Source organism: Leucopleurus acutus (assembly GCF_964270905.1).
Source record: "Leucopleurus acutus genome assembly, chromosome: 9".
Lineage (NCBI taxonomy): Eukaryota > Metazoa > Chordata > Mammalia > Artiodactyla > Delphinidae > Leucopleurus > Leucopleurus acutus.
Window position 1 is genome coordinate 66,710,086 of NC_139144.1, and position 24,651 is coordinate 66,734,736.

At 34.9% G+C, this 24,651-nt stretch overlaps 1 protein-coding gene across 1 annotated transcript in view; it reads right to left on the bottom strand.

Annotated features, from left to right (window-relative positions):
- Nucleotides 1-2,898: 2,898 nt before the first annotated feature.
- DPY19L2 (dpy-19 like 2) overlaps nucleotides 2,899-24,651 on the bottom strand; it is a gene marked incomplete at both ends in the record, with an annotated part of 87,117 nt that continues 65,364 nt past the window's right edge. Inside the window, 6 exons of the mRNA XM_082846836.1 lie at nucleotides 2,899-3,052; nucleotides 8,328-8,453; nucleotides 9,771-9,870; nucleotides 13,277-13,451; nucleotides 14,596-14,715; nucleotides 21,252-21,276. Of these exons, the coding sequence (XP_082702962.1) occupies nucleotides 2,899-3,052; nucleotides 8,328-8,453; nucleotides 9,771-9,870; nucleotides 13,277-13,451; nucleotides 14,596-14,715; nucleotides 21,252-21,276 (700 nt within the window). The remainder of the gene's footprint in view (nucleotides 3,053-8,327; nucleotides 8,454-9,770; nucleotides 9,871-13,276; nucleotides 13,452-14,595; nucleotides 14,716-21,251; nucleotides 21,277-24,651) is intronic.

Consider the following 24,651-nt stretch of genomic DNA (forward strand, 5'->3'; position numbering starts at 1 on the left):
AACAAAACATAAAACTGTTTATGTTAAAAGAGGAAAAGAAGGAAAAAAATTATGCCTAAATGTTGGAAGAAAACAAAGAAATATTAAATGCCTGGTGAATATTTTCCCCTTCTTTTAAATTTCCTGATTTTTTCAAAACTAATTTTCCATAATGAGTTTGTATTGCTTGTATAATAGAAACATATAAAATATAAGCATAGTTTTATTATTAAAATTAAAATGAAAAGTACTCAATGATTTTTGATATAGTGTCTATTAGCAGCAAAAGAGTACAACACACATATTATTCATTGAAGCTGTACACCAGCTTCTGACAACTCGATGACGGAGGGAATTGCTGAGCTTGTGCACAACTCACTTCTACCATGATTTCAAATAAACGTGCAAACATATGATGACAGGAAACTAAGGAAAATGCTTCCTTGCACTGAGGAAAAATCTACTCATCACTCAACCCACAGCATTTGTGCATAGTTTTTCAGATTTCAAAAGAATAAACAATAAAATGTATGCAGGTAAGAATCTAATAGCATAATTTATATAAGAGTAAGCAGTAGTGTGGTATGCTTATTTTTTTAAATTAATTTATTTTTGGCTGCATTGGGTCTTTGTTGCTGCGCACAGGCTTTCTCTTTCTCTAGTTGTGGTGAGCGGGGGCTATTCTCTTCGTTGTGGAGCACAGGCTCTAGGGGTGCGGGCTTCAGTAGTTGTGGCACGCGGGGGCTCAGTGGTTGTGGTGCATGGGCTTATTTGCTCCACAGCATGTGGGATCTTCCCGGACCAGGGCTTGAACCCGTGTCCCCTGCATTGGCAGGCGGATTCTTAACCACTGCGCCACCAGGGAAGCCCCACAGAATTGTTTTAAAATGGCCAAAAAAGATCACTGCCAATGTAAACATGGTCAATACATCCAGGAAACTATGATTTCTACCTTCATATCAGAATGATTTCAATTTTAAAATGTGTGTTTAGTAAAGAATGAGGAAAGATAGAAAACACACAAAAGAATCTTCAAGGGCTTTTTTTAATTTAAAACATATATAGCACATGAAAATAACAAATTCATATTAATACATTATATTTATATAAAACTTGTTTCAGTTAATACAGCTCATCCATTTTTGTTGTTAAATTCTACCAACTTCTTTAAAATGTTGCCTATGAAAATACCATCCAAAATGTGTCACTTTAATTTCATGAATGTTAGGTGTTATAGCTCTTTGCCTTCTTTGCCCCACACTTACACCAAAATGAATTATTTGAAAATGCTAAAATAAAGCTTTCTTAGTGGCTTTGTATTTGTATTAAAATATTTTACAACTATAAAAAGTTTAAAATAATTATATTGGTTTCCCTATATATAAATCCACATAAATATATTTGTATTGCATATTTTATTAGCTAATACAGTTTTTAAAAATATTCTACCAACTTCTTTAAAATATTTCCTATGAAAACATCATCCAAAATCTATTTTAATTTTTATGAATGTTAGGTGTTGTATCTCCTTTCTCTCTCTGCCCCATACTTATGCCAAAACAAATTATCTGAAATGCAAATATAAATAAAATTTGGTATGCTTTCTTAGCTGTTTTGTATCTTGTATTAAGATATTTTACAAGTATAAAAGTTAAAAATTTTATTGGTTTTCCTGTATATATTATATATATGTAATCTTCTACCTACTGTAAGTGAACTAATCTACAGAATTTAGTCATTTTGTTATCTCAAATGTAGAGGTCCAAAAAATCAGGGGATTACAAAAATTTCAAGGTGATTAAAGCAGATGCACATTAAAATACTACAGCTATGGCATATTTAACATCCATCAATCAAAGAAAGAGAGTGTTTATCTTTCCATTTGGCAACAATATCTTCAAGATAACTATTTACCACTTTTCAAAGCACTACTATCAGGTAGGTTTTATACTGGGAGAGAGGATCTATAAAACATTACTGTCCTCATCCAAAACCAAAAATAAATAAAGGACTTTAAAATACATTAATTATGAAAGATGATGACCAGAAAAAATGACTATGTCCAATGAGCTTACAGGGCTTCAAGATGAGAATGCCTTTGCTTCATTCAAGATCTAGAATCTTCAAATTTCATTTGATAAATTTAACTGGATTTTCATTTCTGATTATGTTTAACCCCTACATTTGGCTGTGTACTGTAACAACTTTTATTTTACTTGGATAGTAAAAGAAAAACCACTGAATTCTAAAGACAGATTAATAATCTGTTGAACTCAAATTGAGAACTAATCAGTGAAAAATACTTATCTGGCTCGGTAAATAAATTTAAAGAGATTGAAAACATTACAAAATAAGCTGTTTTTTAAAATATCTAACCTGAAATGATAAAAAAGTTTTTAAAAGCTATTAAAGATCTTTCCTGAGGGCTACTAAAAGCAAAAACAACCTTAATAAACACATGGTTACAAATTTCCTCACGGAGGTAAAGAGGTTGTGATCAGTATCAGGATCTTAAGGAAGTGTCATTTCAGAGACTGCATTAGTCTCTTCTAAGTGGTTTAAAGAGTCTGAGCTGGTACATCCTGGAACTAAGGAAAATCCGAAGCAATTCACCTAGTGGGATACCAAAAGGACTTACATATCCTTGATTTATTCAATTTCATTGTTCTTTTACATATATTTTTCTTCTTTAAAACTTTAAGATGATTTACTCATTTATATGACAAGCTTAATAAGGCTGACATTCAATGGAAAACAATGAAATAATTTACCTTTTAGCAATTAGAAAAATTTAAATCATTTTTATTATCTTCTTTTTAAGGGTCCCTCATTAAAGCTTGTGAATTTTATTAATGTAAATAAACTAAAGTGATTGTTTTTTATGCACCTCTTTGCACCACAGTGTAAAGGGTAGTCTCGTTAGCAGTTAACCTTTAACACTCTGTACATACTATTCTGAAACACTGTGGTGAAGTACGGCCTCTCATCCTTGAGCAAGACGCTACATAAGGGAGGGTTAGCTGAGTTGGAAGGGTCTTCCACATCCCAAATTTCAAGCATACTGCAACCAGGCCTGAAAAAAACAGGCACATATATCTGTATTAAAAATGCATTCATATCTAGAAGAAATATAATTATAAAATATCTCCTAGATTTTTAGAGACTAATTTAATAAATTAAAGATTTAAAAGCATCATTTCAAAAAACGTAAGTTTAAAATTTAGAGATAATAAAATGAAGGTATGCTGCATTTTCGTGTTCCACTAAGTGAAATAACTAATATATTATTGAATCAAATAATAAGGGCTCAATGCACATTCAGAAATATATATTTAAAAATCTACTTTCAAAGTAAAATATAAATGAATATTCTAACTGGTATTGCCATCCAAACATAAGGCCCATTTATAGCAGAATGAGACAAATTAAAGGAAAGTTAATCTAATTCCTGATGAAATTCATATTTCATATTTTTGAGCTTAAATTGACTTGGATTAGCATGAAAACATATATAGTCCAAAGCAGGGAAAAGAAGCTCTTCTGCCAACTTTATTCTCCTCAACTCTTTCCCTTCTGAATGGATTAAATGAAATAATACTTCTCACTAGGCAACAACCTGGCATGAGAGTCATTAAAGGGAAGAAGTCAGGCAAAACTGGTTTCTAATTTTTTAACAGCTATATTGAGGTATAATTTATGTACGATAAAATTCACCCATTTTATGTGTAAAGTTTGATAAGTATGGGCAAATGTGTATAGGTGTGTGAGCACCATCATAATCATAACACAGGGAATTTCCATCACCCCAACAAGTTCCCTTGTAGCAGCCTTTTAGAGTCAGTCCTCTCCCCCAAATATAAACCTAGGCAAGCACTGCACCCTTCTGCACTATAGTATTGCCTTTTTTAGAATATGCTAGATAATGCATATCTAGCATATATTACATACATGGTTACATGGTAACATTGCTATACTTTCTCCTTCAACCTTTCCTTCATGTATCTGTATTTACAATGCATCTCTTACAGGAAGGACATAGTTGGGTTTTGCTTTTGTATTCAGTCTGTCAATCTCCGACATTTGATTGGAGTGTTTAGTCCCCATTCACATTTGCAAGTACTGATATGGTTTGATTTAGGGTTGCCACTTTCCTGTTTTTCTTCTGTTTGTTTCGTATCTTTTTTGATCATCTGTTTCTTTCTTGATTTCTTTTATGTAAAGCAAAAAGGTTTTATTATACCATTCAATTCATCTACTGGCTTATTTGGGTTTTTTCGTTTTGTTTTTTGCTTTTGCATTTTTCAAGTGGTTTGCTCTAGGGATTACAACAGACATCTTCAATGTATCACAATTTACTTTACATTAAAATTGGATTATTTCCAAGGAGGTGTGCCAAGAAGGTGGAGTAGGAAGGCCCTGAGCTCACCCCCTCCCATGGGCACACTAAAATTACAACTATTTACAGAGTAACTATTGATAAGAAAGACCAGAATCTAGCAGAAAAGATCTTATACAACTAAAGATATAAAGAAAGAACCACAATGAGACAGGTAAGCGGGGCAGAGGTGTGGTAATAGTCAAGACTCATCATATACCCAGGTGGGTGACCCATAGATGGGAGGATAATTACAATTGCAGAGGTTCTCCCCAAAGAGTGAAGGATCAGAGCCCCACTTTGGGCTTGGGGTCCTATATCAGGAAGATGAGCCTCCAGGATATTCAGCTTTGAAGGCAAGCAGGGTTTACTTTTGGGAAAGACAGAGGGCTGTGGGAAAGAGAATCCACTCTTAAAGGGTGTACACAAAATCTCATACACTACAGGACCCAGGGTAGAAGCAGTAATCTGAAAGGAGCCTGGGTCAGACCTTCCTGCTGATCTTGGAGAGTCACCCAGAGAGGCAGGAGGCAACTGGAGCTCACCCTGGGGACGTAGATGCTGGTAGCAGCTATTCTGGGGAGCTTGTTCTACCACGTGGACACTGGTGCTGGTAAGTGCCATCGTGGAATTCTTCCTCTAGCTTATCAGCATGGGACCTGTCCCGACCCACCATCCTGTGAGTACCAGTACTGAGAAGACTCAGATCAAGCAGCTAGCCTGACACAGCCCCATCCACCAGCAGGCCAACATCAGCTTTGCTACACCCTGAAACCTACAGCCAGGTGCCTCGTGATCTGGCCCCACCCACCACTGGCCAGTAGCCTCCACACAAGGTAGGGCCTGGCAACGAACAGGACTGGGGGCCAGCCACATCTACCTGACCATCCATAGTTCTCAGCCTGCCACAACAGAAGGGCCTGCACAGCTGACACAGGGGGCAACCCTAGAGCATATAGCTCTGGTGACCAGAGGGGAGTGCACTTCTGGAACCCACAGGATGTCTCCTACAGAAGGTCACTTCACCAAGATTGGGAAGTGTAACCAAACTACCAAATACATAGAAATAATAACGGCAAATTAGGCAAAATGAGATGACAGAGAAATATGTTCCAAAGGAAAAAAATAAAAACCCTGGAAGAAGAATTAAGTGCAGTAGAGATAAGTAATTTCAAATAAAAAGTTCATGGTAATGATCACAAAGATGCTCAAAGAACTTGGGAGAAAAATGGATGAACACAGTGAGAAGTTTAACAACGAGATAGGAAATATAAAGAACCACCAAACAGCTGAGTAATATAATAAGTGAAATAAAAAAAATATACTACAAGGAATCAACAGTAGATTAGATGATACAGAGGAATGGATCAGTGAACTGGAAGACAGAGCTGTGGATGTCACTGATGCTGAACAGAAAAAAAGAAAAAAAATTACTGAGGACAGTTTAAGAGACCTCTGAGACAACATCAAGCATACTAACATTCTCATTTTAGGGGTCCCAGAAGGAGGAGAGAGAGAAAAAGGGGCAGAGAACATATGTGAAGACACAATAGCTGAAAATTTCCCTAACCTGTGAAAGGAAACAGACTTCCAGGTACACAGAGAGTCCCAAACAGGATTAACCTGAAAGGTCCACACCAAGACACATTGTAATTAGAATGACAAAAATTAAACATAAAGAGAGATTCTTAAAAGCAGCAAGGGAAAAGCAACAAGTTACCTACAGGTTTTGAGCTATTATGAATAAAACTGCTCTGACATTCTTTCTAGAGAGATGGGGGTTTTTTGTTTGTTTGTTTGTTTGTTTTGCGGTACGCGGGCCTCTCACTGTTGTGGCCTCTCCCATTGCGGAGCACAGCCTCCGGACACGCAGGCTCAGCGGCCATGGCTCACGGGCCCAGCCGCTCCGCGGCATGTGGGATCTTCCCGGACCGGGGCACGAACCCGTGTCCCCTGCATCAGCAGGCGGACTCTCAACCACTGCGCCACCAGGGAAGCCCTAGAGAGATGTTTTAATTTCTCTTATTTAAATTCTTTGGAGTGGAACTGCTGAGTAATAAGGTAGATGTGTGCTTAAAATTTTTTAAGATTCCTCCAAATAGTTCTCCAAAGTGGTTGTATCATGATCACTCCCCTTAGCAATGTCAGAGATTTACAATTATTCTGTATCCTCTCCAACGTATGGTATTTTAGTTTTAAAAATTGTATTTATCGGTCAGTCACACATTTTCTTTGGTGAATTATGTCTTTCCAAGTCTTTTGCCCATTTTCAATTGTACGGTCATTTTATTATTAATTTATAGAATTTCTTTATATGAACTATATTTATAAGTCCTTTATCAGATATATGCTTTCAAATATTTTCTTCTAGTCTGTGGCTTGCCTTATCATTTTCCTAATGTCTTTTTGGTGAAAATATTTCAATTTTGATATATACAATTTATTGATTTTTTAAATCGTTAGTACTCTGTGTTCTAAGAAATCTTTACAATTTTAGCTCTTACATTTAGTTCTATAATCCACATAAAGTTAATTTTTGTATATGGTGTAGTATGGGTCATGGTTTAATTTTTTTCTGTACATTATATCCAGTTAGATCAGCAATATTGTTAAAAGACCCCTTTTTCCATTCAAGTAAAAAATAGTGTTTTAAAATTTTCTTTGTGGTTTTTTTCCTTTGACCCATAAATTACCTATAAGTTTACTGCCTAATTTCCAAATATGCATGGATTTACTAGGTATCTGTTTATTATTGTTTTCTATTTTAATTCTGTATGATTTAAAACCTTTTAAACATATTGAAACCATTTTACAGCCCAGCATATGTTATCTCTTGGTGAACATTCCACATGCCCTTTAAAAGAATGTGTATTCCACAGCTGTTTCCTGTAGTGTTCAATAAATGTCAGTTGGATCAGGTTATTTGATACTATTTGTTGTTCATCTCTTTTATATGCTTACTGACTTTTTATCTACTTTTCCTAGTAGGGGAAAAAATGTTAACTTTTCCAACTATAATTAAAGCCTTGCTTATTTTTTCTTTTAGTTCTACACATTTTTATTTTTTGTGCTTTGAAGCTTTGTTTAGAGGTATGCATATTTAAAACTGTTAGGTATTTTTGATAAATTAATCCTTTTGTCATCATAAAATGTCCATCTTTATTTGTGACAATATGCCCTGTTTTGAAGTATGTTTTGTCTTAAGCTTTAAATTAATATGATACGCATATACATTATGATATTTCTGTTTCTTCTTTTGCAAGATGCCGTTTCTTCCTATACATATTTATTAGATCTTAAAATTAGATACAAAAATTAGCTACTAAAATTTACGAACTTAGCTCTTCGAAATCTGTTATAGCCAATTCTTAATTATCCATAGGAGAAATGAAAATTCTTAATGCTAAAATTAATATAACTAAGGACTTCTTAAATCAAGGAGACTAAACAAAGGTCTCAAGATATCCATTACACATCTTAGAATTTTATGTATTATTAGAGATTCAAAATTTAGAAATGAAAAAATGTTAATTAGAAACGTTTTCTTATTATGTCCTTTTGAGTTATGTGAAACTTTTCTTATGAGTCTTATAAATCCAATGTAAATCAGCTGTAGTAGCAGAATGCTAATATCTCACTTGGTTGTAAATTCAAATCTGTATTTCAGACATCTAATAAAAGTTATCAAAAAAATTTGAAGATTATGGAAAAAAGCTACATTTAAGATGTTAAATTAAAATGAAAAAATTAGGATAGCAAAATATACTATACTTTAAAAAAAATTACATTATGCTTAAACAATAGTATAATTTTAATTTCCTACATGAAATAATTTTAAATAAAATACCAGGGCAACAATTTAATGGAATTAATTTAAAATAAAAATTTTTAAAGAATCAGGACTGCTGTAATAAAGTAAAACATTTGTTGTTTTAAAATATACCATATCATATACCACAGGACTCATACTCACTTAGTTCTTACAACACACCACGCCTCTTCTAAAATGTAGTAATTCACATGTAACTCCACCAACTTATCTCTCACTTCTTTTGCAGATTTTCGACTATATGCAGAATAAACTATTTTTGTCCGAGCTCTTTAAATTCAAACAAGTTAAAAAATTTTTAAATAAATGATAATAGATTTGTTACCAAATTAAAACCTCAATGCTTACTGGATGGAGCATTGATTATATATGACCCCAAGTAGCATGAATTATTTTGGGAATAGCAATTGCCACATATCTATTTATATTTTGCATGTGCTTAAACTTACAGCAATTTGATTTTTGCAGGTACTGCTTATTAGTGTATAAACCAGTTTAGAGTCTAGAGGTAGGTAGCAGTATAATAGTTCAGAATATAAAATTTGCTTTGCATAATTCATAAAATAATTAATCTGGAGCAAATTCAGATAGAGGCTAAATATAGTGAAAATATAGATTTCAGTAGATAATTTCATTCACAGAAACTCTGAAAAGCATATGAGTTGAAGCTGAATGTAGCAAATAGAACAATTAGACAGTGGGCATCTAGGGTAGTAGTCATGTAGAGAAAGCAACTTAACAGAAGCTTGAGAGACAGGGATGCTTACCAAAATATGGTACAACAGATGGTTTAGCCCTAAATGGGGTTTTTTATAAAATCCTGAACAAATTATCAATTATGCATTAGACTTTTCTTAGGATTTCAAGCATACAGAATGCCCAATCTCCACAACCAAACATAAAACTTTAAATAATTTAAAATATTACCTCTAACAATAAGCCAAAAATACATTAAAAGGAAATGATTACCCAATTACTAGAATGATTAAAATAATTTTTAAAAGTCAGTCATTTAAGGAAAACAAAACTTTCAGACCTCAGTGGAAGCTAGAGTTCCCATAATCAGCTAGGAAAAGAGCACCCCAAAGTTTCATAAAAGCATTTAATATAGCAAATTTCATGTACCTTTTCTATCTGTTAAAAAAGGCTAATCATTGGCCACAGGTAAGATGAAGAATGGTTTCTTAAACCAGGCAGAGGGGCTGTGGAATCTAGAACAGGGGTTGGCAAACTATGGCCATGAGCCAAATCTATCCCCACTCTTATTACTATTACTTAGGAGTTTCACTGGAACACACACCCACATAAACACACAGAGGCTAGTCATAAATGTGACATATTTTTCACTTTGAGAAAAACTGGGTGTTGCTTCTTTCAGTTTTCAGAGGTTTATTAAGGTTACTTTAAGTCAACAGGTACGTATTGTAAGTTCTGAATGGTTATTATTCTTTAACTTCTAGCACAAATATGAGGATAAGAGTGATTGTGTGTGTGTGTGTGTGCATGTGTGTATAAAAATTTCCCTATTCCTATGAGTCAGGAGAAGTCGTTAGTGTGTCTGGTTGAAGTATTCTATCAGTTGCCCACCTCAAGCCTGCATCCTCATAATGTGGGTGATTCACAATGGGGTGAAGAGTGGAGAGCTTGACACTTGCCATTGTAGGCATGGCACCAGCGAAAACAGCATCTGGAAAACAAGATTATATTCCTTAACAACATGTTTTAAAGAAAACCAAAAGTTACCTATCTGTAATATTTGAACCCAGATTAAGAAAGATGAAGTACATTTAAATAATAATCATTGGCAGCATTCTTTTTCTTCGCTTAATATTTACTGATGGTCTACACAATAGCCAACTTTCATTAAATGTTATCTTGGTGCCAGGAACTGCTAAAAACTTTTACTAGGATTATAGAATTTAATTTGCACAGCTTTGAGGTGGGTTCTATGTATTCTTATTTTGTACATCAGGAAGCTGAGACACAGCAAAGTTAATTAAGTGACTTGCCCAAGACTGCACAGCTAGAAAGTATCAGGGCCTACCCTCTTAGCCACTTCACTACAGCATACTACCATGTTCAAGTGCTATACTAAGAGACAGCACTACAAAGACACACAGAACTGGAAAGAATTGTAAAATTTGATATCTTATTCCAATAGTTTAAAGTTCTAGGAACTGGGAGACTATTATAAAGGGCAAGTCTTATGGTACATGTTTTAAAGTGACTTTTGTGGGTTGTGAACTGTAATCTTGAGAACTTTCCAGATGAAAGCATTGTTTTCTTCCCTCAGATCACCTTTAAATATTCATAAATAAGTTTTCTTAGTTTCTGTTTGACTTTATAAATGTATACATTTCATCAAACCATTTCATTACTTGTTAGTAGTACTTTCTGAAGTAATAGCTTGTATAAATGTATTGCCTTTTGGTTATAACTAGTCTTACACCAAAATCTACTGTCTGGCTTCAGTTTTAGTTCTGTCTCTTGGGAGACAAAAGACCAAACGCTTACTTCCTGGCACTCATGTACAATAAATGATTACATGATTAGCAAGGTTATCGTCATTTTTAATCAGCACAGTAAAATCACTAATAAGAACAAGGCATATTATTCAGATCTACTGTAAATAATTGAATGTTTACTTTCAAATGTAATTAAGCATTCTAAATGTAACTTTGGAGACTTCCCTGGTGGTGCAGTGGTTAGAAGTCTGCCTGCCAATGCGGGGGACCATGGGTTCGAGCCCTGGTCCGGGAAGATCCCACATGCCACAGAGTAACTAAGCCCGTGCGCCACAACTGCTGAGCCTGCGCTCTAGAGCCTGTGAGCCACAGCTGCTGAAGCCCACGTGCCTAGAGCCCATGCTCCGCAACAACAGAAGCCACTGCAATGAGAAGCCCGCGCACTGCAACGAAGAGTAGCCCCTGCTCACTGCAACTAGAAAAAGCCCACGTGCAGCAACAAAGACCCAATGCAGCCAAAAATAAATAAATAAATGGATACATTTATTTAAAAATAAATAAGTAAATAAATAAATATAACTTTGCATGAATATCTCTTTATATGCCTTAAATTTCAAAATACATAAATAAATTGAAGTAGATGTGTATTTATTATTGTAAGATTCAATAATTAATGATGAAAAGCTCTTAGGCTAGAGCAGTGGTTCTCAACCAGAAGTGATTTTGTTTCCTAGAGACACTGACAACTTCTGGAGATATATCTGGTTAGCACACTGTGGGGGGAGAGGGGCTACTGACATCTACGGGTAGAAGGAAGGAATGCTGCTCAATATGCTGCCAATGCACAGGGTAGCCCCAAATATCAACAGTGCCAAGCTTGAGAAACTCTGGGCTAGAAGGACCCAAAGCTCAGGGCCAGGGTCATCCAGAAGAAACTAGGTAAGCCTGTCCAGCAAGAACTGGAACCACTGAGAAGCAACCATCTATGAAACAGAGAGAAGGGGAGAGAGAATACTCCCCAAATGCTTCTTTCCTCTTGGGGGCAAAGTAAACATGAGCGTGACAGGGAAACAATAGGATCGTTTCTATAATATATTTAAATCTCCACTTAGCTTACCGCATGTATTAGAAAAAAATTATCCCTTTGACTTGACAGAGCCTCACTAATACATACATGACTTGGTAAGTGGACCACAGGCTGGATATCAGTTCCCACTTGTCCTCCCAACTGAGCACCTTTGTGCTGTGTACAAATTATACAACCTTACATGGTAGACCTGAATGTAAGCTCTAGTTCCACCTTTACTATAGAATTTAATAACCCATGTGGTAACCATGACAGGACTCATAATACAGCGATGAGAAAGATTGGTAAGATCAAAGAAGAGGCAAAAATGAGGTAGGAGTTTGTGAGAGTTATCTCAGAAGGGTAAGTTGCCAAACATAGGCTCTCTCTGCCAAGAACCCAAGACAAACACTGGAACAAAGAAAGACACAAGCAAACATGGAAAGAGCAAGTATCTTTTAAAGCTTTGGAAAAACAGCTGTAAGTGGGGAGGGGCAAGGGAGAGTAAAGGGACTAGCTACCTTGTACTACTGTACTACAGGGAAAAAGTCAGTAAAGTGTTAATTCAAAAATTCTGATTAAACTAACCTGGAAGCTCTAAGTGATGAGGCACTGTCACCTACACCCTTTGAAAGCCATAGGCCAAATATCTGAGTTGAAGTTCATAAGAATTTACCTTAATGATAGCTAGTTAGTAAAATGATGACTACCAAATAAGAGATAAGAAGAAACTGGCTCAAGGAGTCACAGGATAAATTTAAATAAACCATAGTGAAGAACTTGTGCCAGAAAAAAATTATGAAACGTCAAAAATTGTCTAGGACAAGACTATAGGTTACTTACAGAAAATAATGTACAATGTATTTATCCTCTGGAAAGGTATTTAAAAGTGAAATAAATATCAATCTGCTTGAGGTGGTTTTGGACAAAGATAGCAAGAAAAGAAGATAAGCTAAAAGAATATTTTAAAGTATTTAAAAATAGCATGTATACTCATCTTTTTGAGATGAATTAGCGAAGAAAACAGAATATCCAAGATTTTAACTCTTCTCCATGTGACTGGTTTTACAGACATGGAGCAGAGAGTAGGCACTGAATGGAAGTGAAGGGAGGGGTATTGTTAACCTCCCCAGTCAAAACTATCTTCTCCAGTGGCCTGTCACAAGGTGTGAAAGTTGTCATTAAAGGTTTTTTTTTTTTCCTTTGAGGTGTCACTGTTATGGTTAAAATACAATAATCTCAGAGTTATAGCACATAACTTGTGAACAATCAATAACTCTTAAAGTCAGTTAAAATTCTTTTCGACAGGTACCTAGGAGGGGTTTAAAGATGACACAAAACCACCTTTTAAAAAGGTTTGATTTGGTGAACACTGCAATTACCATGCTCAAAATCTGTGAAGGTATGAATGCATATGTATTTTAAATTTTTATATATATACACACATACACATATATATGAAATGATAACTGTACAATATATGCAAATGTATAATGACATATAATAATAATGTGTGTGCGTGAGTGTGTGCTAGCTATACGTATAACCAAACAGCTACATACCCGGTCTGGTATTGTGTTTGATCCACTGTATCAGTTCTTCCTGGGGCAAATTATTAAATTCTCCTATTATGTTCCATTGATTATGGAGGTTTGTACAACCTTGTATTGACATCACTGTTAGAATGCCAAAGATAACATTCTCAAAACGAACTCTCCGAAAAAGCCAGCCAAAGAGCTGAAATGAAAGAAACCAATTATTTATAATTCTTATATGAAGGAGGCTATTGGGTCAATAATAAATTACCACCTTTCTACCTAAACCAAGGTGGATTACCATTTGATACTAACAATATACAGAATATAATAATCATCACCTATTGTTTAAAAACAGCAAATATTTTGGAATTGGAGTCCAGTTAAAAATGGAGCTTTCCGGGCTTCCCCGGTGACACAGTGGTTGGGAGTCCGCCTGCCAATGCAGGGGACACGGGTTCGTGCCCCAGTCCGGGAAGATCCCACATGCCACAGAGCGGCTGGGCCCGTGAGCCATGGCCGCTGAGCCTGCGCGTCCCGAGCCTCTGCTCTGCAACAGGAGAGGCCACAACAGTGAGAGGCCCGCATACCGCCAAAAAAAAAAAAAAAAAAAAAAAAAAGGCGCTTTCTTTCCTCTTAAAAGAAATAAAGAAGGAATACCTGATCCTTCTGGTACTGATTTACTACCAGGAATTAAGATTAGCAAATCACAGTTCTGAAACATCCTGGAACTAAATCCATAACATCTGGCTGCCTTTTATGGACATCTTGAATAACTAGGGAAACCTCATTAGTACTGACAAGTATATTCCTCTCAGGAATATAAGCATTATGATATTCTAAGGCAAGACACTTACAATCAAAACTAAATAAGGTGTCTCTAGAAGTAACTTGGTCCCAAAATTCTAGCTACTTTGTCTAGCTCTTTTGCATACAGTAACAGAACCCCAGAATTGACAATTTTCCCCCACGAATTATCCAAGCCCAACAAGACAACACTAGAGCAATTACGCTGCATCTTCTCTAGTATTACAAGAGCACTTGAGGATAGTTTTGACAGGCCAAGAATCTCTTACACTGACCTGAACTTCAAAAAACTATATTTGTGGAGAGGATACTAATAGAGGGGAAAGTCATAGAATTATCAGCTAAAATCTAGGAATAATTTTCAAAGCTACCTGAATTTACTTTTCTTACTCTATAATGAATCATGAACTAACATTTTAAATCATTTAAGATAAAAACACCTAGTGTTTTTATGTTTTGGATTACTCAGCAAAGCCATGGTAACTACACCGTAGTTGCTGTAGTGTTATAGTGTAGTTATACAAGAATGAATACCTTACCCGCCGAGAGCATATCAAGGAAGCCATAACACACATGTGAGGTGTCAAAAAGAGCTTCAGCCTCATAATTAAAATGGCAAGGGAAGCAAATGCAAACAACTGCAATATGTGAAAAATTAGCTATAAAAACACAAAACAAAATTACATTTTCACTTTATATATTTTTTAATTAATATATGTAAAATAAAGTATATTAAAACTATTATTCACTAGGACAAGGATCTTTTAAGTTATTAATAAGTCTATTAATATTTATTCATTCATTCAACAAAGATTTATCAAATGCCTGCTATATGCCAGGTGCTGTTCTGGATGCTTTGGATATAGTAGTGAACAAAACAACACTGAGCAATTCCTGTCCTATGAGGCTCACATTTTAGTACATTTACTAAGGAGAGACAAAATAAATAGACATAGCAAATAACAAAATCTATCATACAGTCTATCAGAAAGTGGTAAGTGTAATGGAAAGGGAAGCAGAGCCAGGAAAGGAGACTGAAGTGTAGGGTGTGGTGTGAGACCACAGGCAGGAGAAGTTGCAAGTGTAATTAGGATCATCAGAGTGGGCCTCTTCAAAGAGGTGGCATTTGAGCAAGGACCTACACCAGGGGAGAAAGGGAGTCACAGAGACATAAAAATATGGGATGCTTCACAAATTTGTGTCATTTAGTCAGCAACAAAAATCATAACACAAACTAGATTATTTTAGAAGTAGTGGAATTGTGTAAATACTTGTACTAATTAGTAGGACACCCCATTTTAAGATGGGGTTCCTCTGAGCAAAGGTTTCAAACAAAACTTTTCTAACAGACATATTCATAAAATATCAACAAACTCCTCACTAGAAAAATGGACAAAGAATTAATACAACCAAAAGTAAGCACAACTAAATATTCATGTTCTAATTCACTAATATTCAAACAAATTAAATAGTAAAGATAATATTTTCACCTATAAAATTGACAAATATTAAATTAATAGAGTGTTAGAGAGTATGCCATGAAACACACCGAAATAATTGGTATATTTCTGTAATTTAGTAATATTTATCAAGACCCTAGAAAAGAGCCAACTCCTTTGACTAAAATTTTGGTTCTAGGAATTTAACTTAAGAGAATAATCAAAACACAAAAATGCTTCTACAAAGATGATCGCTGAAATGAATTTTTCACAGCAAAAACAGAAACAACCTAAGTGACCAATATAGAGGACTAAGTAAATTATTGCATTTTCACATGTATACAACCATTAAAAGATTACATACTGGAAGATTATTTAATGGCATGGAAAAGTTTTCAGAATATAAAACTCTATACTATAATAATATTAATTCTATGAAAACCATCTATGTGTGTATATACATGCACAGGGGGAAAAGGCTGTAAGAGAATATACCTAAAAAGTTAACAGAAATTATTTCTGAATGGTGATTTTTCTCATTTTTCAAATTTTAAAGACACGTGCTATTCTTATAATCAGAAATAGATAATTTATATTTAAAACAGAATGGCAAAAACTGTACCTAAAGTTATCTTTTTTCCTTTTCTAAATGATATTTGAAATGGAAAATCTGTTAATTTTTTAAATAATTCTTGAACCCAGAGTTGGAATGTGGAACATTTATTTCAAAATCAATCCTTCATTTTTCTTTAGTCAAATTCACCTTTGGACAAAATTAGGAACATGTTTTGGAGAGAAGACAAGACATCAACACACTTCATCCTCAAATAGGTCCTTTTGTTTAGGACCGCTAAATCACAGATTGATAGGTTATGTGAGCCTTCTACTTTAATCATCTATCCAAAACAGGGATCACTTCTATAAATCTATCAACTGAATATTCACTATTTCCTGAAAAGGAATATGCCATAGGAGTACCTATTACAAAGACGGATAGCTGTATATGTTAGAAAATCTTTTCTAAAACAGAACTAATGTTTTCCTGCAACTTCCACACCTCTGGAACTGCACAAAATTGGCCTAAACCCATTTGTGCATGACAGTTCTCGATTATCTAAATACTGTAATTATGACTTTGCATTATTCCCACCTTCAACCTTAGAAAGCTTTCTATCTTTAGAGTAAATATTCAGAAAAATTCAATTCTTAGTTGTGTGTTGTCATAATTCTGGTTGCCCTGCTCTGAATGTGGTACAGATTGTCCATCATCTTCTTAAAATGTGGCATCTAGAAACAGACCATAATAGATAACGGATAATCGATACAAATACACATCTGAATTCTCCCAGTATTCCTTCCTTTGGTTATTTTGAGCCACAGGATGACACTATCATTTCCTCCCCTAACTTCTGTTACTTCTACTTTAGCAACAATTTCTCACATGACCAAAATCAAATCCAAGGTAGTAATACTCCTTGACTTTCCTCTATCATCTAAAGGCTGAAGGAAGGACTGTTTTCATATGGAGACTTGAAAGATCCCCACCATTACCTTGTCTTCCCTGAATGATGCTTTTTGTGGCTGGATGACACAGAACAGCTATCCCAAATGGCATCACTTACGTTTGTTTTCTATTCTCACCCAAATGCTCCTAAGCATTCACTTACCCTCAGGCTACGACTTTCCATAAAGCTCTTTTGCCATAGTTATTTTATCTTCCATTCTGTAAGACAGCCTTCTTTTTAACTACCAAGTGGAGGACAGAAGGCTACAGTCAAAAAGTATAGTACAAAAATCACTATTGTATGTATGCCATTGTCAATCTGGTACCTCTTGCCATATAAAAATTACTAGGAAAATTCTCACAACATGTTTTAGAGGCTGGAAGGAAGGAAGAGAAGCTCAGGGAACTGTTTACTACTCATCTTTGGAATAAGTGAGCCCAACTGGGTAAAATGTGAGGTAGCAGCTACCGAGCAGAAAGAAAGCAAGGACTAACTAAAGCCAGTCCAAACAGCGAGTTGTTCCTGTCAAAACTACCTCACATGACAGTGTGAAGATATCTTGAGAACATGCTAAAGAGATGCCCTTCACTGGCACAGTTAACAGGGAGCAGAATATTAGATCTGAAATTTTGATCCAGAAGGCACACTAACTGTAAAAGTGGATATTTACACAATGCTTAACTTAGACTAGGCATTATTGTAAGGACCTTTCATGTAACTCATATAATCCCATAGCAACCATACGAAGATAAGTACTATTATGATTGTTGTTGTTTTTGTTGTTCCCCAAAAGATGTAAAATAACTTAGCCAATATCACATACTGAGTAACTGGAATAACAAAGATCTGAGTCCAGTCTAGCTTCTGAGTCATTGTCTTTAACTACTACCCTATACTTTCTCTCCAAACAATAAACTATTCAACAACATAGTTCTATTAGTCTGTGAATACAGAAGTGTACAGATTCCCAAAATATGTCACTCAATATCAGTTTCTCAAAAGAAGTAATTCTTCCCCCAAATTCCGTATCATTTCACTTCTTCAACTGAATAGCTCTATATAAGTTCAGATGCCTTCAGCTGTATGTCACAGAAAGCTCTTTGGCTGTAAGTAATAGAAAAACCTTGTTTATAATAGAAAACACAAACTAAACAGACTTCAAATATAAAGGATCTAATATAAACTAATCACGTAATATAATAAACTAGGGATTAGAAAAAAGTGAAGGCTGATGCAGGACTTTCTGTCATGGACAAAATGAGATATGAGTGGGTCAAAAGAATATTCAGGAGTGAATACTCTGAATGTTCTCTCTCCCTAGCCAATCTTCTCACCAGTTCTTCATAGTATTAGGACATTGTGGGACTAAATATTTTTCCTAAATCTCTTTCCTTTCTTTTCTTCCCTGTGAATTACTAGGTACTCCTTCACTAATTTCTAAGCCCATAACATAGAAAAGTTGGCTAAAAGAAACAAATCTGATGTAATAAATAAAACACAAATACATTAAATTATGAGGAAAAATCACAACAGTATCCATTAATCTAACAAACTTTAATAATCAATATCATACCAGTAGGGGTTAATTTAGTGAGTTGAGGTTTGCAGACTATCCCTGATTCAGAGGGTTAGCACAAAGCGAGGAATTTAGAACTTACCCCCAGTGAAAAAATTATCCTAAGGGATCCTCACCTAATTTTGAAACAAGCTGGAATGTACAATCTTTTGCTATCATATCACATTCAGAGTGAATCAGGGTTTGTGCCTCTCACACCCTATCATCCCTAAGGTGAAAACAGTCCCATCCCAAACCAAACAGATATTATCAAGTGTGAGTCACAAGTGGAACTGGGATTAGGAGCCACTTCATTGCTACTGCCCAGAAATCTATCATCTCCTTCCATAAGACCTACTATTTTTAGAAATTTAAATCTCTAATCTGCCTATACATCAGGAGTTTAGCATACCCTCTTTAGTTTGAAAAAATTAAGAGATTTGCTATCACTGTCCTTTTTTCGGTCAGCTTGACTTCTTACTGCCTTTTAAAAAACCATCTTCTTTACTGCCAACAGACTTAAAGATCTGACCATACCATCTCCAACTTAACAACAAAGTCCAGAATGAAGTCCAGCTGCTTTGCATACAAAGGCATCATACTCTGAACGCTGCTTTCTTTTCCCATCTTCTTGTCTTTTTTATGCATCAGCAACACTGATTTGCCTGTAGCTCTGGATAAATTTACTACCTTCTGTCTTCTTTGCACATGTGCATCCTTTGACTTTGGTAAACTCTTCCTCTATAGTCATCTGAAAAGCCTTTCCCTAACTACCCCATCCCTTCCAAACACAGATTTAATCACTTCTTCTTCTGTACTACTTTTGTAACTTCCTTTGTCATTGCACATATAATTATGTGGTCACATTTTTTTCCCTCTACTATACCTTAAATTCCATAAAAGCAGAAACCTGGTGTATAGTAGGCACATAATAAAGACTGAACTGATAAGTATGCAGAATTAATAGAAAAAAGAAAAATGGGCAAAACAAGGACAAATGGAGAAATGAAAGAAAATGAGAAGGTAGCAAACTATATGAGAAAGAGAGGCAGAAACTTAAGGAATACTATATTTCTAAAAAGAGGTGGGTTTTAAATATTGTATGATAAAATATGAAGTACGAATGTGTACTAGTAAGTAAAGCTGGATAATGTGACATGCCTAATTTACATAAACGCAGTTCACATTAGGTGGTATCAGAGTGAATGGCCAACAGCATGGATTTTGCTGCTACACTGCCTGGGTTCATAGTCCTTGGCTCTACAGAGCTAAGGCCACTTTAGCTTTGTGACCTTAGGCAAGTTATCAATACTTAACCTCTCTATGCCACAGTTTTTTTCATCTGTAAAATAAAAAAATAATAGTACTTACCGTCCATGGGTTGCTGTGAGAATGAAATTATCAAATAACTTCCCCCAAAATGCCCTGCACATAGGAAGCAGTAAGTGCTGACTACTCCTCTGAGAGCACTGGAAATGGATTGCTAGTGGTTAAATGCAAGATTTACTGCAAATTAGCTATGAGACTTTAGGTAAACTACTTAATTTCTCTAGGTCTCTAGTCCTTGGCAGAGATCCCTTTGCTCTCTTTCCTACACACACAGCAAAACACCATTTCCCAGCCTCCCTGGCAGTCAGGTGTGGCCATGTGCCTGAGTTCTGGCTGTGAGAAGGAAGTGATGTGCATCTATCTTTTCCAGCCTTACAAAGCCTCCAGTGCACAATCTTCCATGTTCTTTCTCCTTTGCTGCCTTGTACACATCAAGCCTGAACACCACATATTGAAGATGGCAGAGCCATAGATGGAAGGAGTCTGGGTCCCTCAAATACTGCTTGTTGGAGAACTACCTGCTAATCAGGAACTCCGGTTTTAACCTTATGTGAGCAAAGAATTAAATTTCTACTGATTTAAGTCATTTTAATGTTAGTGTTTATTTCTGTAACATCTAATATCATTTAATTAACATAATTTTCTTATTTGCAAAGTGGGAATAATATTATTATGAGAATCAAAACAGTACAGTACATGGCACATAGTAACTATTTAAAAAATATTAGTTATCATCATAAGCTATTCCTATTAAGTTCAAATTCAGTTGCCCTCTCTTGTAAATTTGACCTGCCACTTAAGACTCAAAGTTCTATTATTTAGGAAATTGTATTTCTAGCCCATGATGATCTTTCTCTTGTATGTCACAAAATAATTTAGCACCATAAGAAAGGCTATGTTGTTTTGCTCTCCATTGAAAAATTAGACATTTCTGAGGGCAGGAACATCGCTATACCATCTGTTGTATCCTGTAACACGGCTAAGCTTATAACTGGTTGACCATCAGGTCTGTGTGTGGCAAAAACCCACCAGTCACAGGGCCACGGATACCTACCCTGATGGCTTGTAGCTGATTAGCTCAGCGGGTTAGAAATTAATGTTTGTTATTGTTGAATGAATGAAGGAAGGTAATTTAATTTAATTATACTCTGTGGTCATAAATCAGCCTTCTGGCTGTCAAGTCCTTACTACTGTTCAAAGCTGAGAGCAGATTAAAAAGTGGGAAGGATGAGCAGAAATTTATTACCAGTGCTGAAGCACTTAAGCACTGATGTTGGTGTATCAACAGCAGAGTTATACCTTTGTGAATTATCCTTGAACTAAAATATAATACACAAATCTAGCAGAGATTAAAAAGAAAGTTTTACCTCACCACGTTCAAGGAGATGTTTTCTGGAATAAAACAAAAATATTCTCTATTTACTGACTGTCCATTATACTATGATTACATCAAAATGAACTTCCATTTATTTGTTCTTATATTTTAAATAAATAAATATATAAATAAATAAAGCTATCAGATAATATTACTAAAAATTATGGCAATTTAAAAGGCATGATTTATAGTCATTCTATTTAAAGTATATTAAAATGCTGTTCTTTGGTTAAGATAAAATGGGTTTTACTGATTGTTGAAAACTGTATCTCTGGAGACATAAATGAATAAAAAGAATGTCTATTAAATATTCAACCATATACAGAATATATAATGCTTTATATAAGCACTGCTGTGACTTTTGAGTTGTTTCTATTTTTCACAATTACTAACATGAACATCCTTGTACTTAAAACTCTGTGAGCATCTCTGAGTATTTCCTTAGGATAAATTTCTAGAATAAAAGTTACTAGGTAAAGCTTATAAATACTTTTAGTTCCACAAAAGTTGTCTAACAAATTTTCTAAATATTTATGTCTAAAAATTTACTAAATTTTTATGGCATACCTACTGTGTTCCAGGCACTGTGCAGTGAGCACAGTGTGAACAGAATAGATACTGTTCTTATCCTCATAGAGTTTATGTTAGATCCAGACAAGAGATACAAGACTACTTATTTTATTGCCCATTGTAAAGACTGAATATTTCAGTCTTTGCAGGATGAGAGGCCTTCTCATATGGATTTTTGGGTTGGAGAGAGAAGTAAGACAGTATAAATAAGAAAGTAAGAAGTATAAGGAAGTTCAGGGGCACTCACAGATCCAGAGATTTTTTAAGAAGAGTAGTGGAGGGAAGGCCTCTTAGAATAGTAGTGAAATCACCAAATTATTTTTCCAACCTTGCAAGTCCTTCCTGAGTTTATGCAGTCAAGGGTGGAGGTGGGGGTGAATGGATGGGTTCCCACATGTCCTGAAATCTGCCAGTCACAACAGACTCTTATAGTGAGCTACTGCATGAAGGGAGAGGCCTGGTAGGTAAGTATTATAATCACCAATGACCCCAACAATAAGTATGGATACACATAAATCTAGTAACTAATTTAGAATATCAATATACAACCAAATCATGAGACACAAATAGGATGAAAGAAAAACATCAAGATAAATGAGCAAATGAACTGAACACTCGAGAAAGAGTTAATATAAGGAATAATAGTATTAAATGAAAATTCCAATTATTATCTTCACAGAAGTCTAAGAGGATTCTGCATCCATTCAATTAAAACAAGCTGCAGTAAAAAAGAGCTTTCAGAAATTATGAAAAAACATATTTGCCTAATTTAAAACCTTAGAAGAAGGTTGAATAGCAGAATTTACACAGCTGAAATTGGTCATTTTGAAGACCCAATCATAGAATTCTCTGAGAACATAAGAAAAAAGAAATAAAAAATATGATAAAAGCAATAATATACGTTCAAAAAAGAGAGGCTAAAGCAAAAAAAAAAAAAAAAAAAAAAAGAGAATAACTACCCCCTGAGCTAAAGAAAGATTTGAGTGTTCAGATTAAAATGCCCATGAATAAACATATAAATAACAGGGTAGAAATCTTATTTAGGGAACAATGGCTGAAAACTTGCTAACTCTGGGGAGATATGGACATCCAAGTAGAGGAGGCTCATACGTGACCTTTCCCAAATTCACTAGATACATTATAATAAAACTGTCAAAATCAAAGACAAAAACTGAACTTTGAAAACGCAAATCATCTCATATAAGGAAACCCCTGTAAGGCTATCAGCAGATTTCTCAAAGGAAACCTTGGAGGCCAGGAGAGAGTGGGATATTCTAAGTGCTCAAATAAAAAATCTGTCACCTAAGAATACTTTACCTAGCAAAGCTGTCCTTCAGATGAAGGTGAGAAAGACTTTCCCAGACAAACAAAAGCTGAGGGAGTTCATCATCACTAGACCTGCCTTATAAGAAATGCTAAAGGGAGTCCTTCAAGCTGAAACGAAAGAACGCTAATTAGTAACATGAACACACATCAAAGTACAAAACTTGCTAGTAAAAGTAACTACACAAATTCAGAATACGCTAATACTGTAGTAGTGGTGTGTAAATCACCTAACTCTAGTATAAAGACAAAAGACCAAAGCATTAAAAAATAAATATAGCTACAGTAATTTATTAATGGATACACAATATAAGAAGATCCACATTGTGACATCAAAAGCATAAAATGGGGACAAGGGAAGTAAAAAGGCAGAATTTTTATATGCAATTGAAGTTAAGTTGTTATCAGCTTAAAATAGACTCAAAACTGTAAGATGTATTATGTAAGCCTCATGATAACCACAAAGTAAAAACCTATAGTAGATACACAGAAGATAGAGGAATCAAAGCATACCACTATGAAAAATCATGAAGTGATAAAGGAAGATAGCATGAGAGGAAGAAAGAAACTACAAAACAGAAAGAAAACAAGATGGCAAAAATAAGTCCTCATCTATCAATAATTACTTTAAGTATAAATTGATTAAATTCTCTAATCTAAAGATACAGAGTGGCTAAATGAATAAAAAAACAAGACCCAATTATGATGCCTATAAGAGTCTTATTTTAGCTTTAAGGATACACATGAAGTAAAAGTGAAGGGATGACAAAAGGTATTCCACACAAATGGAAATGAAAAGAAAGCAGGGGTAAATATATATATATATATAAAAATATATTATATGTATATATAAAATCAGGTGAAACACACTAAGTTGAAAAATGTAACGAGACAAAGGAGAAAGTCACTATATAATGATAAAGGGGTCACTTCATCAAAAGGATATAACAATTCTAAATCTATATGCACCCAGCATTAAGACACTTAACTATATTAAGCAAATATTAATAGATAGGAGAGGAGAAATAGACAGCAGCACAATAATTCCAGGGGACTTAAGTACCCAATTTAACATTGGATAGATCATCCAGACAAAAAATCATTAAGGAAATGTTGGACTTGAACTACACTTTAGACTAACTGGACCTAAGCATACACACAGTGCATTCTATTCAACAGCAGCAGAGCACACATTCTCCTCAAGCACACATGGAACATTCTCCAGGATAAATCACATGTTAGGTCACAAAACGAGTTTTAACAAATTTAAGATTGAAATCATATCAAGTATTTTTTCTGCCCACAACAGTATGAAATTAGAAGTAGGAGAGTTGGAAAATTCACAAATATAATCCTGAACTATCAATGGGTTAAAGATGAAATCAAAAGGAAATCAAAAAGTATCTTGAAACAAATGAAAATAGAAACACAACATACCAAAATTTATGAGATGCAGCAAAAGCAATTCTAAGAGGGAAGTTTATAGCAATAAATGCCTA